This window comes from Phalacrocorax aristotelis, chromosome 6 (assembly GCF_949628215.1).
Source record: "Phalacrocorax aristotelis chromosome 6, bGulAri2.1, whole genome shotgun sequence".
In the NCBI taxonomy this organism is placed as follows: Eukaryota; Metazoa; Chordata; class Aves; order Suliformes; family Phalacrocoracidae; genus Phalacrocorax; species Phalacrocorax aristotelis.
The window spans coordinates 38,789,718-38,806,763 of record NC_134281.1 but is presented as its reverse complement, the minus strand read 5'-3'; the positions used below and the strand labels follow the sequence as shown (position 1 = coordinate 38,806,763).

Genomic DNA, 17,046 nt, shown 5'->3' with positions numbered 1-17,046 from the left:
TCGCCGACTCCCCTGGGCTCAGGAGCAAAGCATATATGACATATTTTACTGTGTTACAGACAGCCACGTGTTCCACTCTCTAAAGTGAAGAATGGAATTTTAAATTTTATATTAAACCAAGCAACAAAGTAAACGGCCAGATCCGTAAATGTCGCCACTAGTACCTCCTCTGTGGTGTAAGTCTGCAGACTCTGGCCCACAGGATTAGTTAAGAACCATTACAATAAGTTAGTCTTAAAATATTTTAAGTGATTCTTTCCCAAGTAAATACTTGCATTAATTTCTACTTAATTCATGAATAGCAATTTATTTTTAAAAAGCCAATTTTAAGATTAAATCATTGTGATTTATTTATTCAATTTATTGATTACAAAATCTACATGGTATTGCTTTGTATTTTCACAGTTCTCAATTCTATCATTAAGAAAATGGCTTTTAAATTTTCTTCTCAGAAATGATGATCACTTACATTCTAAATAATTTCACAAAATAGTGAGTGGAGCAAATTTATACATATATATATTTTTACTGTATATAAATAATAATACAATTTAAAACTTTCACTTTTAGAAATTCCTTTAGTAAATGCATAGGTTTGTTACAAAAGTCTTCTAATCAAATAACTGTATACTATGTCTACTATGTTTTATTCCTAGTAAACTCTATTGTTACATTCATATGATAAAAAAAGCACGCTGTATTCAGAAATACGCTTTTTCAGTTGAGCTCCCAGTAAGACACTCAAGTCCAGTAGAAATATAGATTACTTAATGCAGTTTCTTTAGCTGCAAACTAATGACACAGTAGTATTTAAAAAAAAAAAAAAAAAAGCTTTAGCACATGGACTGCAATCAGACCAGCAGCTTTTTTAATCACAGAATGGTGACACATACCCCAGAAAGCTACTGACTTAATTCTCAGAAGAGATTAGAATAGTGGGGGTTTGTATATTCGATGCCACGCACATAATGAGAAAGGAATGATGACAATAATGAAAAACTTCATCAGCCAAGAGTCTGATTTTTTCTGAAGGTAGGTTTCTCAGCCCTTTCTGAACGTCAGGTTTACTCTAGGGTATCTTGAGAGGGGTTATCAAAAACTGAAGCTGCCCACAATCAGTAGTTACGTTTGAAACTGTACACCTTTGTTTTACATTACTTGAGTCCTAAACTGAACCACTCACTTCTGCTTCAGGGGAAAGGGCTACAGTGCCCACTGGGCCACAGAGAATCCATACCAGTATCCTGTCACTTGCACCTCAGTTCACAGGATTTCAAGGTCCTACCGTGCCCATGACTGCAAGCACGTGGGTGGTAACCGGTTGTGCATCAGCGTGACCCCAGACTTGTTGCATGAAGGACAGTATTTCTGCCTTTGTAGTGGTTACAATCATCACAAACTGGAGCCATAAGTTAGAGAGCAAAATCACTTTGGCATGTGGATCGTCAGTATATTTTCCCCAGAAACTTGCATTCAAATCATCTGGAAAAGAATTTGCCTTTCTCTTTGTGACACAACAGACTCCAGGGGCTAGAAAAGTATTTCCAGGCGCTGAACTCCTGTAACGGATCTGGGAGAGGTATGGCCCATGCCACTCCTGGAAAGCAGACAGTAATGGAATACCTTATTCAGTACGGTGGAATCCATGAAAACTAGGGGCATGCCTCAGTGTGGTTAGGTCCTTGGGCATCCATGAGACTAATAAATTAAAACCTTCTCAGCTCAGCTCAAGTAACAGACTTGAGAAGAACTCCAGTGTAAGACTTTTTCCATGAGCAGGGCTGTTACTACCCTCAGTGACGTTTCCACTAACGGGTCATAAAACTGAACAGAGTGTTAATGTGCTTTCTACAAATAGATTTTGTACTAATGGCCGGGAAAATTTAGTAATCAAAAAGCAAACTAAATCCTTTGGAGCATCTTTCAGCAGCTAAATAACTCATCCCATATCATGAGGAGACTCGAGTTCAACGTCTTAATACCTTACTGTGTGAGCCACTGAGAGCCTGGAGACCTGCAGAAAGAGCACACCTGGCTCTCGGCACCTGCACGGGCATCGCAACGTCTCATTAAGAAGCCCTTCTGAGCTAGGCAGAGGCAATGGAATTCCTTGTGCACATATACAGCCGAGACTTTCTTCCAAGGAAAAAAAGACTGCATTTGGTTTTCCTTTTGACAAAGCTCAACTTCTTCATAATGCAGAACACAATCAGAGACTCGTTAGAGATAGGGGGATATTAACACAAGTGCATCTCTCTTGGACATCAGCTAAAAATGATACATTCACCATCTTATACCAGATGAAACCTCATTTGTGTGAACCACAAATCCCTTCAAGTGCAGTGGGACCTTCTCTCTGTAATATCATCTTTTAAGCACAACTCACAGAAAACTTCACTTTAAGCAGTATCAGCTATAGTCTTCTCTGACTACCTTCTTTGGGACCTGCAGGGTACCATCATTTCTTAAAAGATGCAGTTGTGGATGTGATTAAAATATCACTACATTTTTCAGTGTAGGGAATCATTAATGCATGTATAATCACAGTTTAAATAGCTGTGAACCAGCTTGTACAAAAAAATACAATCATAGCACCATATTTACAAATTTAGTACCATCTCCTGGTTAACTAGAGAGTCTCAAATTATTTTTTATGGCTAATTAGGTTATATGGTAGTGCTTTCAAAAATTGCCTGAATTTCTTTTACAAATATACATTTATAAAAAGAAACATTATCAAAACTGCTGTCATGTAAGGCAGCAACTTGTGTTACAAAAGTTATTAAAACATCATTATAGACTTAAAAAAGCTTCAAATTTACATTTTCCTTTTCATAGGCACTGTATAAACTAAAACGTGGCCTTGTTTTCACAGCTGTTAGTTTATGCATTTAAACTAGTCAAATGTTACCAATGTTGCTCATTTTTTTAGATATAAGCAAAAGGAAAAAAGAATCACCCATTAACCAGAAGCATCATTTACAGTTTTTACTTTTGCCTACTTTATACACGTTTTGCTTAAAAGTGACACCGTTTTGATGTTGAGGTTTAGCGTATGTTATCCCACTGCCTTCTTAGGGCTTAGTTCCTTCTTCCCTAGAATTCGGTGAAGGCTAGCTGACATGAAGTAGGGTTTTGCTGTAGATCCATCATTTCTTTCCAGATCTTCACCTGAGTTTACACAGCAAAAGCAACCAAAAGAGAAAACAGCAGTACAACCAGAGAGAGAGGGAAGGAGGGAGGGAGAATTGAAGAAAGAAGAGAGCAAAAGACCAAACATTAAAAAAAAAAATCTCAATCAAGGCAATTTAGCTGTATTGTTAAGTTGATGAAGGACACTATAAAATTTCTATTTCATCAAATCAGAAAAGGTTTTGCACAAAGCAGACACACAAACGTCCAGCTATTTTCAAATGACAGCAATATATCCTTTTTATTCTTCAGTTCTTTGGTTCGGCAGCATAGGTGGAAATTTTCAGAAACGCTCATGCCTCCACTGAAGACTGGCATTTTGCCTACTTCTTGCTAGAAAATTTGTCCCAAAGAGAGCTGTGGATTTAAGTGCTTTTAAAAACAGGACCTTTTCTCACTGCCTAAGACAAAGGTCTTTTGAAAACCTGATGCCACAAGTGCACAATATTCTATAAGGCCTCCTGCTGTCCATTACGGAATGGAAGCACAGGAAGAAAAAGAGAATATGAATTCAAAATAATGAGGCAGATGTGTTACTTTTTTTCCCTACAGAAGATCATGACTAAATCCCTGGTCTGAGTTCAGCCCAGTGATTACGCCATGCAGTAGCCACAAACCAGTGAACAGTTTCACAGTGATGGGCAATCTAGAGGGAGTGTGCAGTGAAGCACAGTCATTTCAGCTGTATCTGCAAAGCCAAGAAGAGAGCATCAGTTGTAAGGAATGGCCAAGAGGTTAGAGGAAGCAAATCTTCATATACCTCCATGGCAGTATATACCACATGTCTTTGGAATAAATTAAAAAGAAAATCTGTTAATTTTTTAGTGCACCAATAAAACTTTCTAAATTCTATTTATTTATGTATAGTTTAGCTTATTTCTTGGAGCGTTTTTAGTGCTATGTCTGCCTGTGATCATGTTTGTGTAGAACCGAAGTCTGTAACTCGAGATAAACAGGACATGGCTTTCAACTACACATCGATTTTCAGTTTTCTGACTGATTTTGTTCCTGTGGCAACTCAGTATTTCCAGAATCGCTGGAACCCTTAGTTCCTAGGGAAGCAGGGTTAAGAAGGTAAATGTTTAAAGAAAAGAAAGAAGTTATGCCATTGTAAGAGGAGAATCAGCATTACCATGTTTATCTTGCCACTGTGATCCACTATGATTATGATAGGTCAAGCCTATGACTATTTCAGTATTTCCTTAGTATTATCAAATAATTCACCCACTGCCAGAACAATCACTGTCACGTAACTTCTGCTTGGGCCTACCAGAATGACTTTCATTATAGAAAAATTGTATCTTTATTTTTTTAATTCAGTAAATCCAGCAAATGGAATGTATTTTTAAATAAGTGCATCCTCTTCTTATAATCACGTCCTGATTTGAGAATAACAGATTTCTTTTATGATTTTAGTATTCTCTGACTGGTCACATTGAACAGCAGTCCCTTTGAGAATGCCCAAGATTGCTTGCCATTGCGGTCCAAGGAACAGACAGTTTTTAAAATGGTATTTCACACAGATTTGAAGGTAATGCAGCATAACACTCTGTTGGAAACGAAGGACCACCTATATACCAAAGAATAACCTTGTTGTTAACAAGAGGTTTGAGTGAATCATTGCTGTACAGGGCTCTTTACAAAGCACCCAGAAGCAAACTGTTAATGAAAGCTAAGGACCACCTGAAAAGCAAAAGCCAGGTATCCCCATGAGCCATATAGCTACCTTCCATTAGTTAAACTAATTAAATTTGAATACTAAAACACTTCTGCACTGAAGAATGCATCAAGAAGCCAGTCTGAAAAGCAGAAGCAGTTCACATGTAACCAGAATTCTGTAAGGAATGGAAAAGGGGGTTTTCTACTCCTCTCCCATGACTTGCATGTATTAGTGAAAGAAAACATAGTACTTACAAAAGCAGAGGAAAAGCGTGTCGACACACATTGCATAGACACTGAAGAACCCGTGTGCAACTAGGTAGGAGCCAATAATGACTGTCTACAAAAAACAAACCACAATAAAACCCCAAATTTAGTTTGGCACCAATGTGGCAGTGTTAACACAAGTCAGCCTAGTCTGATAAGCAAATTTGGGAGGATTTAATGGCAGCTCTGTAATTCTACCAAAGGTTACTACTGCTGTGGAAAGGGATCGTGGGTTCAAGACACTGTATCCTAACAGTAGCTGCTAGTTTTCCAGCTGCCAAATTGGACCCATTTCAACCCCCAAAGAGAATATATGCCAAGAATATATTCCAAACTCCTCCAAGATTATTCTAAAGAACCACCCATCCTGGAGATGTTCCAGAGTCTAGGGGGGCTACAAAACGAGAAGGAGTTGCATCACAAGTCCCTTCCATTAGAAGCCACACTGTCATCAGTGCCCCACCACCAGCCTTTACTGTCTGGGAAGTCTGAGCAAAGCAGATGTGAAACCTAATTTTTCTGAAGGTGCAGAGTCACTGCAATGCCATTTCTGCCTGAAGGATCCAGAGGACTAGAGTGTAGCAGAGCAGTCCTCACTTCAGTGGATAGTATGCTGCCACGGAGGGGATGACAACAGGAGCTGTTACCAGACCGTGCCCTGAGCAGTCTGAGCACCTCAAACTGCCCTCAGTGTTCAGGAGATTAGATGGTTGTCTTACCAACAATGGTACCCAGTAGTAATTTAACGTTGGTGCTTCCTGTGCAAATAGTGGGATTCTCTGTGTGAAGAAAAAGAATGCAAGAACACCTGCAAGAAGCACAGATGATTAGTGATTCCTGTGCTAACTCTGATTTCCTAACACCTAAAGAATGGATGAGACAAAACAAACAGACAACAGATCCAAGGTTGGTTTAAATGAGAGTTTGTAAACAATGAATTCCTCAATATTAATTATCTGCTGGATCTGTAAACTAACAGAAAAGCTATGTAAATGAATCAACTACCATAAAGATATTCATGGGCCCAGAAACACTTTAATGAATTGTTGTTTCATCATACTATTGATTTTAATAGCAAAATTAATAAATAATGATAAACTTGACAATGACATGGGATAACAAAGATCATTGGGTGGATCTTTTCTAAAATAAAAAGAATGAGCAAAATTCTGCTGCTTTGAATTTTATTGCTTGAAGAAATACTTAAGTATTTCAGATTAAAAGAAGAAATGGCAGTGCTAGTGATAAGCACAACAATAAGTTTAGAACAGATCAATTCATCTACAACAGAAATCATCCAAAGAATTTATTCCTGAAGAGGACAAAGACATGAATTAACTTCATTGTTTCACGGCTTACATTTCAGAGAATATGTTTCAAATAAAGTTTGCTACCCCAGTTTGAAAGTCATTCTACAGTAATGATAACATATTTTACATCTGGTTTTGGTACTAAAATGAAACTTTTGATTAAAATATAATTCATTAGTAATCTTTTAAAATATACAGAATACAAAATACAGTTATTTGTAAAATAATGTTTTGAAACTGCTGTGACAATTTAGAAAAAACACAAAGGAATACTGCCAACTTGAATTTCTAAAAGTGCTTAATTTTAAAAAAATTCACTTTTCTGTCACAGAAGACCATGAATAATATATTTTGATATTTACTGATAACTAAGAAAACCCTATAAGGATGTTAGAAACATTATTTCTTTTCTCTAGCTTATAGCTATAGTGGGCTTGAATACAGCAGAGCTTCTGCAGACCTGCACTGCCTTCTCTTGTATGCATGCTGTCTGCTACCAGGTGAATCTCATTTGCAATTTTGTTCAGGTCTAACTAAGGGAGAACCAACTGCAGCTGACTAATTTGATGTGAATTTGGTTTGATATAGCTGTGATGCTTTGGCTGCAGAAGTCCTTGCTCCAGCAACACATGCAAGAGCAGTAAAAGCAATTATGGAAAAGATGCTGTCAACAAAACATTGGGGAGGAGGGGGAAGGGACAAAAAAAGAAAAAATATATTTTATTTCAATCTTGCAAATCCTAGAAACACAGGAACAGCTTCCCTAATAGTTTGGCCAATGAGAACTGCCAGCTGTTAACTAAGCATATATGAATATAGCAGGCATACTTGTAGGTACCAGAAAATAGAACATACCAATTGGAAAAAATCAATTTACTTACCTACACCACCAGCAACGAGAATTTTCCCCAGGAATAAAAGAAAGTCTGTAACTTTGTCCAGAACTGCAACTCTGTTCAGCAAAGAACAAATGATACAGTCACACAAACCAGACATTTGTATTTTTTCTCCTTAAATCTATGGATAATTGACAAAACATGACCAAGAAGCTGTCTTCTGCTGGTTTCACAGGCTGACAATACAACAATGCAGAAACACAACACCGAGATGAGCTTTGTTACAGCCTAATCCCATGAGGCAAAAAAAGCACCGAGTCTGCTGTTGAGATAGGCCTTAATGCAGCAATACTGCCATGGCACTTGAAGACTGTTTATTGCTCTTGCTGGTTAAAAAAAACAAAACACACACTCAAACCAATCCAAACCAAAACATTAAAATATTTTTATTTCAGTCTTTCTAGTAGGGTCACAGATAAGCCAGCCCACAAGAGACAAAGTACACACCAAAACGAAAAGCAATATTTGTGTAGACCTTGGTCTATCTGGCCACATTTCATGACCCATAACATGCCAGGTCTATTATTTTAAGATATCATGGTACAACACTGAAGGCAGGAGACCTCAAAGCAGGGAGACAATCACAGATGAATGAATGAAGGTAGACAGAAAAATGGACAGTAAATATGCAGCCCTCATGGAAAGCAACAGCAGGGAATTTCTGCTTGAAATCCTGCTGGCCTGTCTTATCAGAAACTGCATGTTAATGATGGGATGGAAAATGAGTTTTGTATCATCAGCCTCTTGACAGCACTGAAGGCTATGGATATGGTAATATACAGCACTGACTACCATGAAAGATAAACATTAAGAAATACTAAAGAGAACAAATCATCATTAACCTGTCAGAATTCAGAATTAGCAAAACACACAAGATAAAAACACCTAATTTGAAACAATAAAATTATATGCCTGGTTTTTAGCTATCGCTCTTACTGATTAAGGGCAAAAGCACAGAGGACAGTGAGGTGATGCTCTGAAAGGAAACAAAGGCAGCTTCTCTTGCCTGTTGCACAGGCACTACACAGCATGGACACCACTGTATCAATATTAATGCAGGGTAACAGAGTGAATGCACTCTGTTCTCCCATCTCCAATCCCTTCCTCTTCTTTCTTAAGCATCATTTCCCTTTTCCTGTCTTTCAGCCTCCCCCTCCATTCCTCTCCTCCCAGTCCTTCACTTAATTTAAACCACCCAACCAGTTTCACTGTGTCTCTTGCCTGGTAATTAGATTGTCTGTTATCGCATCAATGTGGCCTGCTCCTAAGTTATTCTCCCATTATTTTTTGATCTCACAGCAGTACACGAAGAGCCAGGAGCAACGAAGAAAAGTACTGATGAGAACAGGGAGTTTGGCAGGAATCTTGGTAGTGGGGAAAAGGGCCAGGGGAGTTCCCAGCACCAGGGGAGATCTGGTTATGTTACAGATACTGGTTTTGAAAGCAAAGTACTCTCTCTTCTTCACTGCCACTCTCTGACACCCCCATAAGCTTTCTGGACGAATCTGAAGATTTAGGTCTTTCTGTTTCCTTTTCACAGCCAGTGGGTGGACCAAAGCTCAAGAACCATACATAGGGCAGATGATGAGCACCCCATTCCTGTATATCTGTAGATCTCCTCTCAGGGGCTCCATTGATTCCTTGGAGGCACTATTACAATCTACTGGTTGCTTACGAATTTAGAAGAGCAATCACAACAAAACTGTTAGATTATATCAACTTTGCATATATTACTGTGTTGGACAGCCTGCTGTTACACACTGAGTGTTAGAAGTGAGGACCATGTCTGAGGACAGAAGCACCTTCCAATAATATTTGGACGACACGTGGGAAAGGAAAGCAGTGTGCAATAGCAGGAAATCCTGACATTTCCAAGGACTGAGAGATGGCCCCTTACCTCACCACATTCCGCATGAGCAAAAAGAATGCTTCCTTTGCTGAGGTGCAGAAGTTTTTACCATATATGGCAATCTGCAAAATAATAGTAGCTGTTAAGTATTTTAAATAATTAGGATACCTCCTTGTATGCCAGAATCTTATTGAGTGTAATGTATAGTTCTCTATAATATGTGGCCTTGAAACATAAAGCACTTCTCCCAGTCACCTGCTACCTCTCAATGCTTCCTACCAGAGTATTATCCATCTCTGCCTTCAAATCACCTGGTGATGAGCATGCCACCCCTTGTGATCTTGCAGACAGTATACTCAATACTTAGTTTGCCAAGTAGAGCAAATAAGGTACTTGCTAACAGATTCTTCTTACTTTGCTAGTTACCTACACTAGACTTATAGTCATGGAAAGGAACAAGCACTTGTAGATCAGAAATGAGTTGAACCCTGTAGGTGTCTCCTTGGACCTGACGCTGCTTTCACTTAAGAAGAGATGAGCAATACCAGTATCAAAGTCGGTGGATTCACACCAGCATAAAGTAAAGCAGCTAAAGTTATTCAGGAACAAAACAATTTCTTCTTCCTGGAACAGTGTCCACAAGGGTAAGATATACTAGAACAGCTCTTAGTGCAGTCAGTTTACCAACTGTAAACAAGATAGTAAAAAAGAATACTTCCTCTTCAAGATGGCATTAATTTGAAACATCAGTTGCATGAACATGGGTTTATAATGCACCCATTACAGCCGCTCCTTTGAGATAACAAGTCTGTGACTGTACCATTCAATCACTGAAATAGCTTCAAGTCAGAACACCCTAGGTTGAAATCTGTGTATGTTTTTGAAAATCTGGAATTTCTCTTCTGGAAATTAAGGAGGGTTATTTTAGAGTAATATCAATGCTGCTGCTAGTAAAATTTGCGCTTTTAACTTCCAGGAGGAAATACAGATACCACACGCCTTCTGATATCCTTTTTCAAACACTGCCTCCAAACAGAAGTGTCATCAACATGCAATACGAAATAAGCTAATATTGCTGTTGAAATCAAGATTTCAATTGCTGAATCAGAGGGGGAGTTAACCAGTTATGCCATCCCTTCCCACTTTGGGGGGGTGAGGGGGATGGACAAGGACAGGCATGAAAAGAGGCTGAGTTTAGAAGAAGAATAAAGAAAGATCTTACGTTTTCATTGTAGGACCACATGCATTTCCTGAAAACTCCCACAAATCCCATTATTTATTCAGCAGATTCTAGTACTGCTGGCTGTTGACCAACTAGTAGTGGCTAGGGAATTTTAGTGTCCCAGATAGGTGAGACCACATGCAGAGACAGCACATACCATGATGTAGGCATTTCTGTTTATAAATTTTAAGAATTTTTCCAAACACCAGAAACAGCATTTGAGGCAGCAGAGTAGAAATCTAGTGAAGGAGTTCTGTGTACCTGAAAAAAGGAGAGAGTACATCATACATAGAATTCATGAACAGTCTTCAGAACATAGAAAGCTATTCAGAAGAAAATCTTAAACTGTGACAAAATCAGAACCATTATTTCTTTTCTTCTAGGTATGGATTCTCTTTCTCAGTCAAATTTAGTTCAGTAGCTTTTAATTAGATCCACATCCCGCATGAACTTTACATTAAGTTCCCAAGGACATAGACTCAATTTGAGTAAATCAGCAGAAATTCACTGGCTTCAAATGGAAATACAATGGCTAAAAATAATGTGGAATTAATCTCTTCTCATTGCTGAAAATATATCTTGGGAAAGTAAAGGAAATAATTTACCAAAGGAGGTCTTAATAACCTAGAACAGATTCATAAATCTCACCTTTCAGTTTGTGATCCAAGTACTCCAGTATTACTCTAATAAGCTGGACAACTGCAAGAATTAAGGCTCCAAATGCCAGCGAACCTGTATGGTAGCTAAAACAAAAGAAATTACTGTTTTGTTGCGCATATATGTAAATGTACAATTATATATGCATGTACGTGTGTGTGTGTGTGTATATATAAATAACATTATAACTGGAGGAAGGTCCATTAGCAGGAATTACATATACTAATAGACCTTCATCCTGATCTGCCAGAGAGAGGAACACAATGAAGCCATTGGTGCTGATGCTGTTTGTGTGAGTGCTGTGTCTGTTGATCTGTGTCGCAGGCTGTGTATGTGTTGTATACACGGGCATCTGCTGGAAATACCTGCTCAGCCTTGTAACCGGTTGGACCTGGAGGCATGGAGCTGCAGCAGACTTACCGCTATTGGGCTACAGGATTCAGCCTCCTCCTGATTGTACTGGTTTTGGATGAAACAGAGTTAGTTTTCTTCATAGTAACTAGTACAGTGCTATGTTTTGGAATTGTGATGAAACAGCGTTGATAATGCAGAGATGTTTTAGCTACTGATAGGCATCATCAAGGCCTTTTCTGCTCCTCACCCTGCCCCACCAGCGAGCAGGCTGGGGTGCACAAGAGGTTGGGGGGGACACAGCTGGGACAGCTGACCCCAGATGACCAAAGGGATATTCCACACTACATGGTGTTGTGCTCAGCAATAACATTGGGGGCAGGAAAGAGGAGGAAGAGGGGGATGTTTGGAGTTACAGATTTTGTCTTCCCAAATCACTGCTATGCGTGATGAAGCCCTGCTGCCCTGGGGAGGGCTGAACACCTGCCTGCCAATAAGAAGTAGTGAATGAATTCCTTGTTTTGCTTTGCTTGTGCACACAGCTTGCTTTACCTATTAAACAGTCTTTACCTTAGCCCACATGTTTTTGCACTTTTACCCTTCCGTTTTTCTCCCCCATCCCACTGTGTGGGAGTGAGTGAGTGGCTGGGTGGGACTTGGCTGCCTGCCGGGATTAAACCACAATGCCCCCTAATCATTTTCATTTGATATTCTAAGTTTGGCTTCCCTAGATGTAAAAAGAGCACTTGTTGGATACATGACAAGGCTCACATCCAGCTTCACATTCTTACCGTATTGCTCGTCCAAATGAAGAGAAGAGTGGCCACAGTGGAATATCAGCTGGTTTTCGAGAGGCCCAGTAATAAGAGGCAAAGGCACCAGCAAGGGTACACTGACCCAGTGCAATTGCAAAGTTCACCAGCCAGAGAAAGACAAAGGCATTGGCTAACTGGAAGATGAAGATGTACTTATGGTACAGGCTTTCTCCTCCATAAAAAGCAAAAGTACACTGAGCACCCGGACACAATTTAGTCACATTGGTTGTGTTAAAAGACTGTATGGAAAGAAAAATAAACAACACAATGATAAGCAATGAATTCTGTGTACACAGTCTCTGAAGTTTAGCAGCTTAATACAAATAACATAATTCTGCCTGATGTTTCATTAGCTCATTCAACACTGCACTCCAATACTATGTAACCTGTTTACATATTTAAGGATTCACATTAATGCCTTATGCAGGCGCTGAACTTTAAACTATGCAGTTAGCAAACAGTGCTGTTCACCACATGCCTGAAACCTACATAAATGGAATCCGAATTTCAGAAATCTACTTTTAAGATACATAAATGCTTCAGTTTCATTAAAGAAAACCTGCTCACATAAAAAAAATATTTATTTGAAAACCACAGGCCAAATCTGCAGTTTGGGTAAATCAGCACAGTTGAATCGAAATCAACTGAGCTACGCCATTTTATACAAGCTGTGGATGTGGTCACAATTTTCCTTACCTATCTCAGAGTATTAAAATGGGAGTAGTCTTTAGAGCTAATTCCTTTTCCCTATTTCTATTTTTCATTTCATGTATTTGTTCAGTTTGGGCATGAAATAAAACCAGTCAATTCCTAATCTCTTTCTTTTTTAGTGTTCAGACATCAGCAGGGTGGTGAATTGTTTGGGATACACATAACCACAGCAGTACATTGAAATTTAAGCACCTGAAAATAACCCTGATGTAACATTTGACAAATATTCCTAGTTTTCAAAAAATACTTAAACTCAACCCCACAGTCAAGTCAAAACTTTGTTTTAATTGAAGACAAAACAAAACAAAACAAAAAAAAGACAAATATTTCTGGAGCTTCATAAAGGTCATTGCTGCGCCAAAAGAACTCCAATATTTAGCTAAGCCTCTGCTTCAAAACATGGCTGGTCCTTGGGCAAGTTTGAGGCACAGCTTTCGAAGTCTTCCATTGCCTTTTGGGGACTATGAAATAGAATCCTCATGAATTCAAGAACACCTTTCCAAATAAACCTGTATTTCTGTGTCTTCCTTTCTCACCCTGTAAATTAGAATGGTTAATATTTACCTCCCTCACAGGACAGTTCAGCAGAAATATTAGTGTATGTCTGTAAATTGCTTTGAACAAAGAAAAGTTATCTGAACACTAAGTACTATTTTCAGATTTAAAATGAGGAATCATTACTTAAAATATGCACATTTTCTACTAGCATTGCATTTAATAGTGATGGAGAGATGCAATTAGTATAGCTCTCACTATAGGTAAATATTTGTTACACTTACCTCTGGGTCACAAGTCAAGTTTGCGTACTTGCACAGTGTTTGATTAGCCATTACTTTATACACAGGTTCTCCTGATGTTGCCAGAAAACTGAATGAAATATTTTAAGGAGGAATCACAGAACTGTAGTCTTTGAGCAGCTTAGGATTCTGCAGTGGGTAACTACTAGCTCTAAAGAACTTGTGCAGATAACAGAAAAACTGCTCCTGCTATGCAGAGACGTATATGAAGGGTTGATAGACAAGACTGAATACTCATTACTTAGAGAGCTAAGGCAAACTCCATCCCAGAGCTGTAATAACCCCTGACCAGAATGGGCAAGGGGAATAATCTTGAAGGTTGACTCAGTCTCTCCTGCACATTGACAAAGCGGATTATGCAGTAGTTCTTTGAGAGTTTGTATTTTGGCAGAAGTAGACACAGAGCATAAGGATAAATTAACATTGTCCTGAACAGTAATAACTGACCCTTTTTGCCTGTGTAAGAACAATTTGTTTTCAAAAAGCAATTTTCCCCTTTCTGATACCTTGCCAAACCCTTGCTGTTCTGGGAACAAACAGACAGTAGTTGCTGCTATACAATTTAGAGAGGACTGAGTGCACTGTATGTTTTCTCACTCCTTTCCTGTACTTTTCTGAAAAAAAAAAAACCCCACACCTGGAGCCAGCCCCCAGCTAACTAGGAGACCATTAACATCAGGCCTATAGAGTATGCAGCACACTAAAGGCCATATTGACTCTTTGCTGAGGGCCCCTTTTTACCCCTTAAAGTCAACATTATGTAGTACACAAGGCTTTGTATGATCCCCTGCCTTGGCATGATTTTTAGTCCAGTTCTTTTTAATGAAATTAATTTCACTGCCTGATTTGTACATCACATGCAAATGTGCAGTGAGGAAAAGTACCTCAGCGCAGCAAATGCTAAGTGACCAAATAGCCCCTTTAATGCTGGTTTGGCTAAGGAGAAATAGGAGAGGATTATCTGGTCTTGCAGACCAGGAGACTGTTCCTCCAGAGAGGTACACAGACGGAAGGATACACAGCTGTCACAGCCCAGTAGGAAATACAAATTGCAATGAGTATGAAGGTGACGATTGGGTAGAACAATGTAGACATTATATAGCCAATAGCCCTGTAAAAGAGACAAAACATATCAGTAAGCTACAACAATTTCAGAAACAAGCTTTTTATCAGTCCTTTTCTAGCATCATGCTTTTTACTTTGAGCTACTTGTCGATAGTAGTAGCAAAACGTAGCACTGGGATTTCAGAATAATGCAGGTTCTTCCTTCAAATGTCTTCACATCTTCACTTTCTCATTTCTACCACTCCACTTCTATTGCCAGTGCTATACAATCAACTTTATCAACTTGCCACGTTCAAGCCTGTCTTCTACTTTCTGCTTCTCCACTACTGCTTCACAAATCCAGCTCTTTCCAGGTCACAAACCCATTTCAGTCACATCTCCTTGCTGACTGCTGCAGACATTACCCTTTATTTCCTTATCCCACTCTGCTCAGCTCCTATGCTCTTTCTTCAGCTCTTACACACCTGAAATTACCTCTTGCTACTTTGTATTTGAGGACTCTGTTCCCAGCTCCTTTCCTGCCTTAAGTACTAACTATTTTGGGGCAGAGACATTCAACTTGTCTTTGTAATGCCAGGACACGCTAACATCTTCCTGTGATTATGTGACTTTCCTTGCATGTGCCATAAAGGAGTGGTTCTTGCCTTTGGCCATTGGCAGGCAGAAAGAATAACGGCCTTTCACTGTTGACAGCTTAGAGAGCTCCTTTTAACATCAGAGCTGATGTTTTAGAGGCTGACATTCTACTAATACTTCTTGTGGCTAGAACACGACTAGTGAGCAGGAACCTGAGCATGCCAGTTCCTACTCTGCCAGGGACAACTCCTCTGGAAGAGAGTGAGATGATACAGCCACCCTGGGTAAACTGGCTGCAGCTATTGTAGAGGCGAACACCTCCAGCTGGGTATCTCACTGGACGTGATTTCAGAGAGCATGTTTTGTTCACCAACGCTTACAGGTTGTTTCTCTTTACATTTCTGTCATCTACCTCTTCCCATTACTCTAATTTTTCTTTCCAGTGACCCTGTAAGCTAACCACAAGCCTTTTTGTCTCTTATTATTTCCTACAGTACTTCTTCTATGACTTGTGGCACTTCTGATGCTATTTGTTTTACAGGAAGCAGTTTCCAGAATGTGAAAGGAGAAAATTTACTCAGTTCCTGCTGCTAAACCAGTAAATGCTGGGGGGAATGCAAGGAAACTGTCATGTGCAATCAAGAGGTTAAGAGCAACACATCAATTTCTGTCTGAGTCTAGAGATGTAAAAGTCCATTAAGTGCCACACAGGAGGACAGAGTCTTATGCTGTCTGAGAAATAATCACTACACATTAGCAGTGTTCAGCAGTTAATGGTAGGCCTCTTAGTTACCACTAAGACCACGGACAGTTACTCCAACAGAGTAACAACTGTTAATTGTTTCTAACTACGGATTTCAAGTCAATTATTAGCATTATAACTGTAATATTTTTGAAAGAGTAGTTAAAAGGTATTGAAAAATGTAATTTGATTTCCAGTGATTAGCAGCTTACTTTTCATCTTTCTGAATTAAGTCCATGGTCTATTAGGTTTACAGTAATTACATACAGTGTTTCACTTCATGCATTATGCATGAGAGTAGAAACATCACTCTCAAGTGACCTTTCCGTGCTGCTGAAAAACTACAGAATGTTATTACTTCTCAGCAGGATGTTTATGAACTTTCTGAAATCCTTCTACTTGTCAAGGTTGTGAACAAAAGTGTTGCAGTGTTAAAAGTGTTCCTGGATTTTAATGACCAGGAATTAAAGAGTATAATTCAGTGCTGCCAAAGTTAATTGCTATGCTCTCATTGCCCAGTAGCATAAGACAGGAAGCACGTACCTGGCTGAATGCAGAACTTCAGTATTTCTTAATCCCATTACAAATATCCCAAATACTGATTCCTGAGAACAACCATGTCAACAGATGACAGAAAACCACAAGCAAGTGCACACAGATAAACTCAGAGCTAACTCTATGTGCTCTAACAGACCTCTACTTCCAAGACCTATAAGACCGTAGCATATTTGCAATGAAATCCAAGGGCCTGATATCTTAAATCCATTTATCCTTTGCTATATTCCCATTTAAAAAAAAAATACCTAAGTATTGGCACTGTGTAAAACAGGAACCGCTGTGAACAAAGTCTGTGCGGACTTCAGGAAACAAAATGAAGAGGTCTCCTAGGCCTTCAACTCTCATTTCCTGCTCTGCTTTCTTCTTTACTCAGAAATGA

The 17,046-nt window shown here is 39.1% G+C and overlaps 1 protein-coding gene across 1 annotated transcript in view; it reads right to left on the bottom strand.

The window, feature by feature from the left end:
- Positions 1–561: 561 nt before the first annotated feature.
- The window catches only part of SLC44A5 (solute carrier family 44 member 5), a 114,140-nt gene continuing 97,655 nt past the window's right edge, over positions 562–17,046 (bottom strand). Inside the window, exons 13-22 of the mRNA XM_075097239.1 lie at positions 14,745–14,837; positions 13,709–13,796; positions 12,195–12,457; positions 11,044–11,138; positions 10,553–10,656; positions 9,222–9,295; positions 7,310–7,380; positions 5,838–5,926; positions 5,107–5,191; positions 562–3,171 (exon numbers count right to left, since the gene is read on the bottom strand). Coding sequence (XP_074953340.1) covers positions 3,059–3,171; positions 5,107–5,191; positions 5,838–5,926; positions 7,310–7,380; positions 9,222–9,295; positions 10,553–10,656; positions 11,044–11,138; positions 12,195–12,457; positions 13,709–13,796; positions 14,745–14,837 — 1,075 coding nt within the window. The 3' untranslated portion in view covers positions 562–3,058. The remainder of the gene's footprint in view (positions 3,172–5,106; positions 5,192–5,837; positions 5,927–7,309; positions 7,381–9,221; positions 9,296–10,552; positions 10,657–11,043; positions 11,139–12,194; positions 12,458–13,708; positions 13,797–14,744; positions 14,838–17,046) is intronic.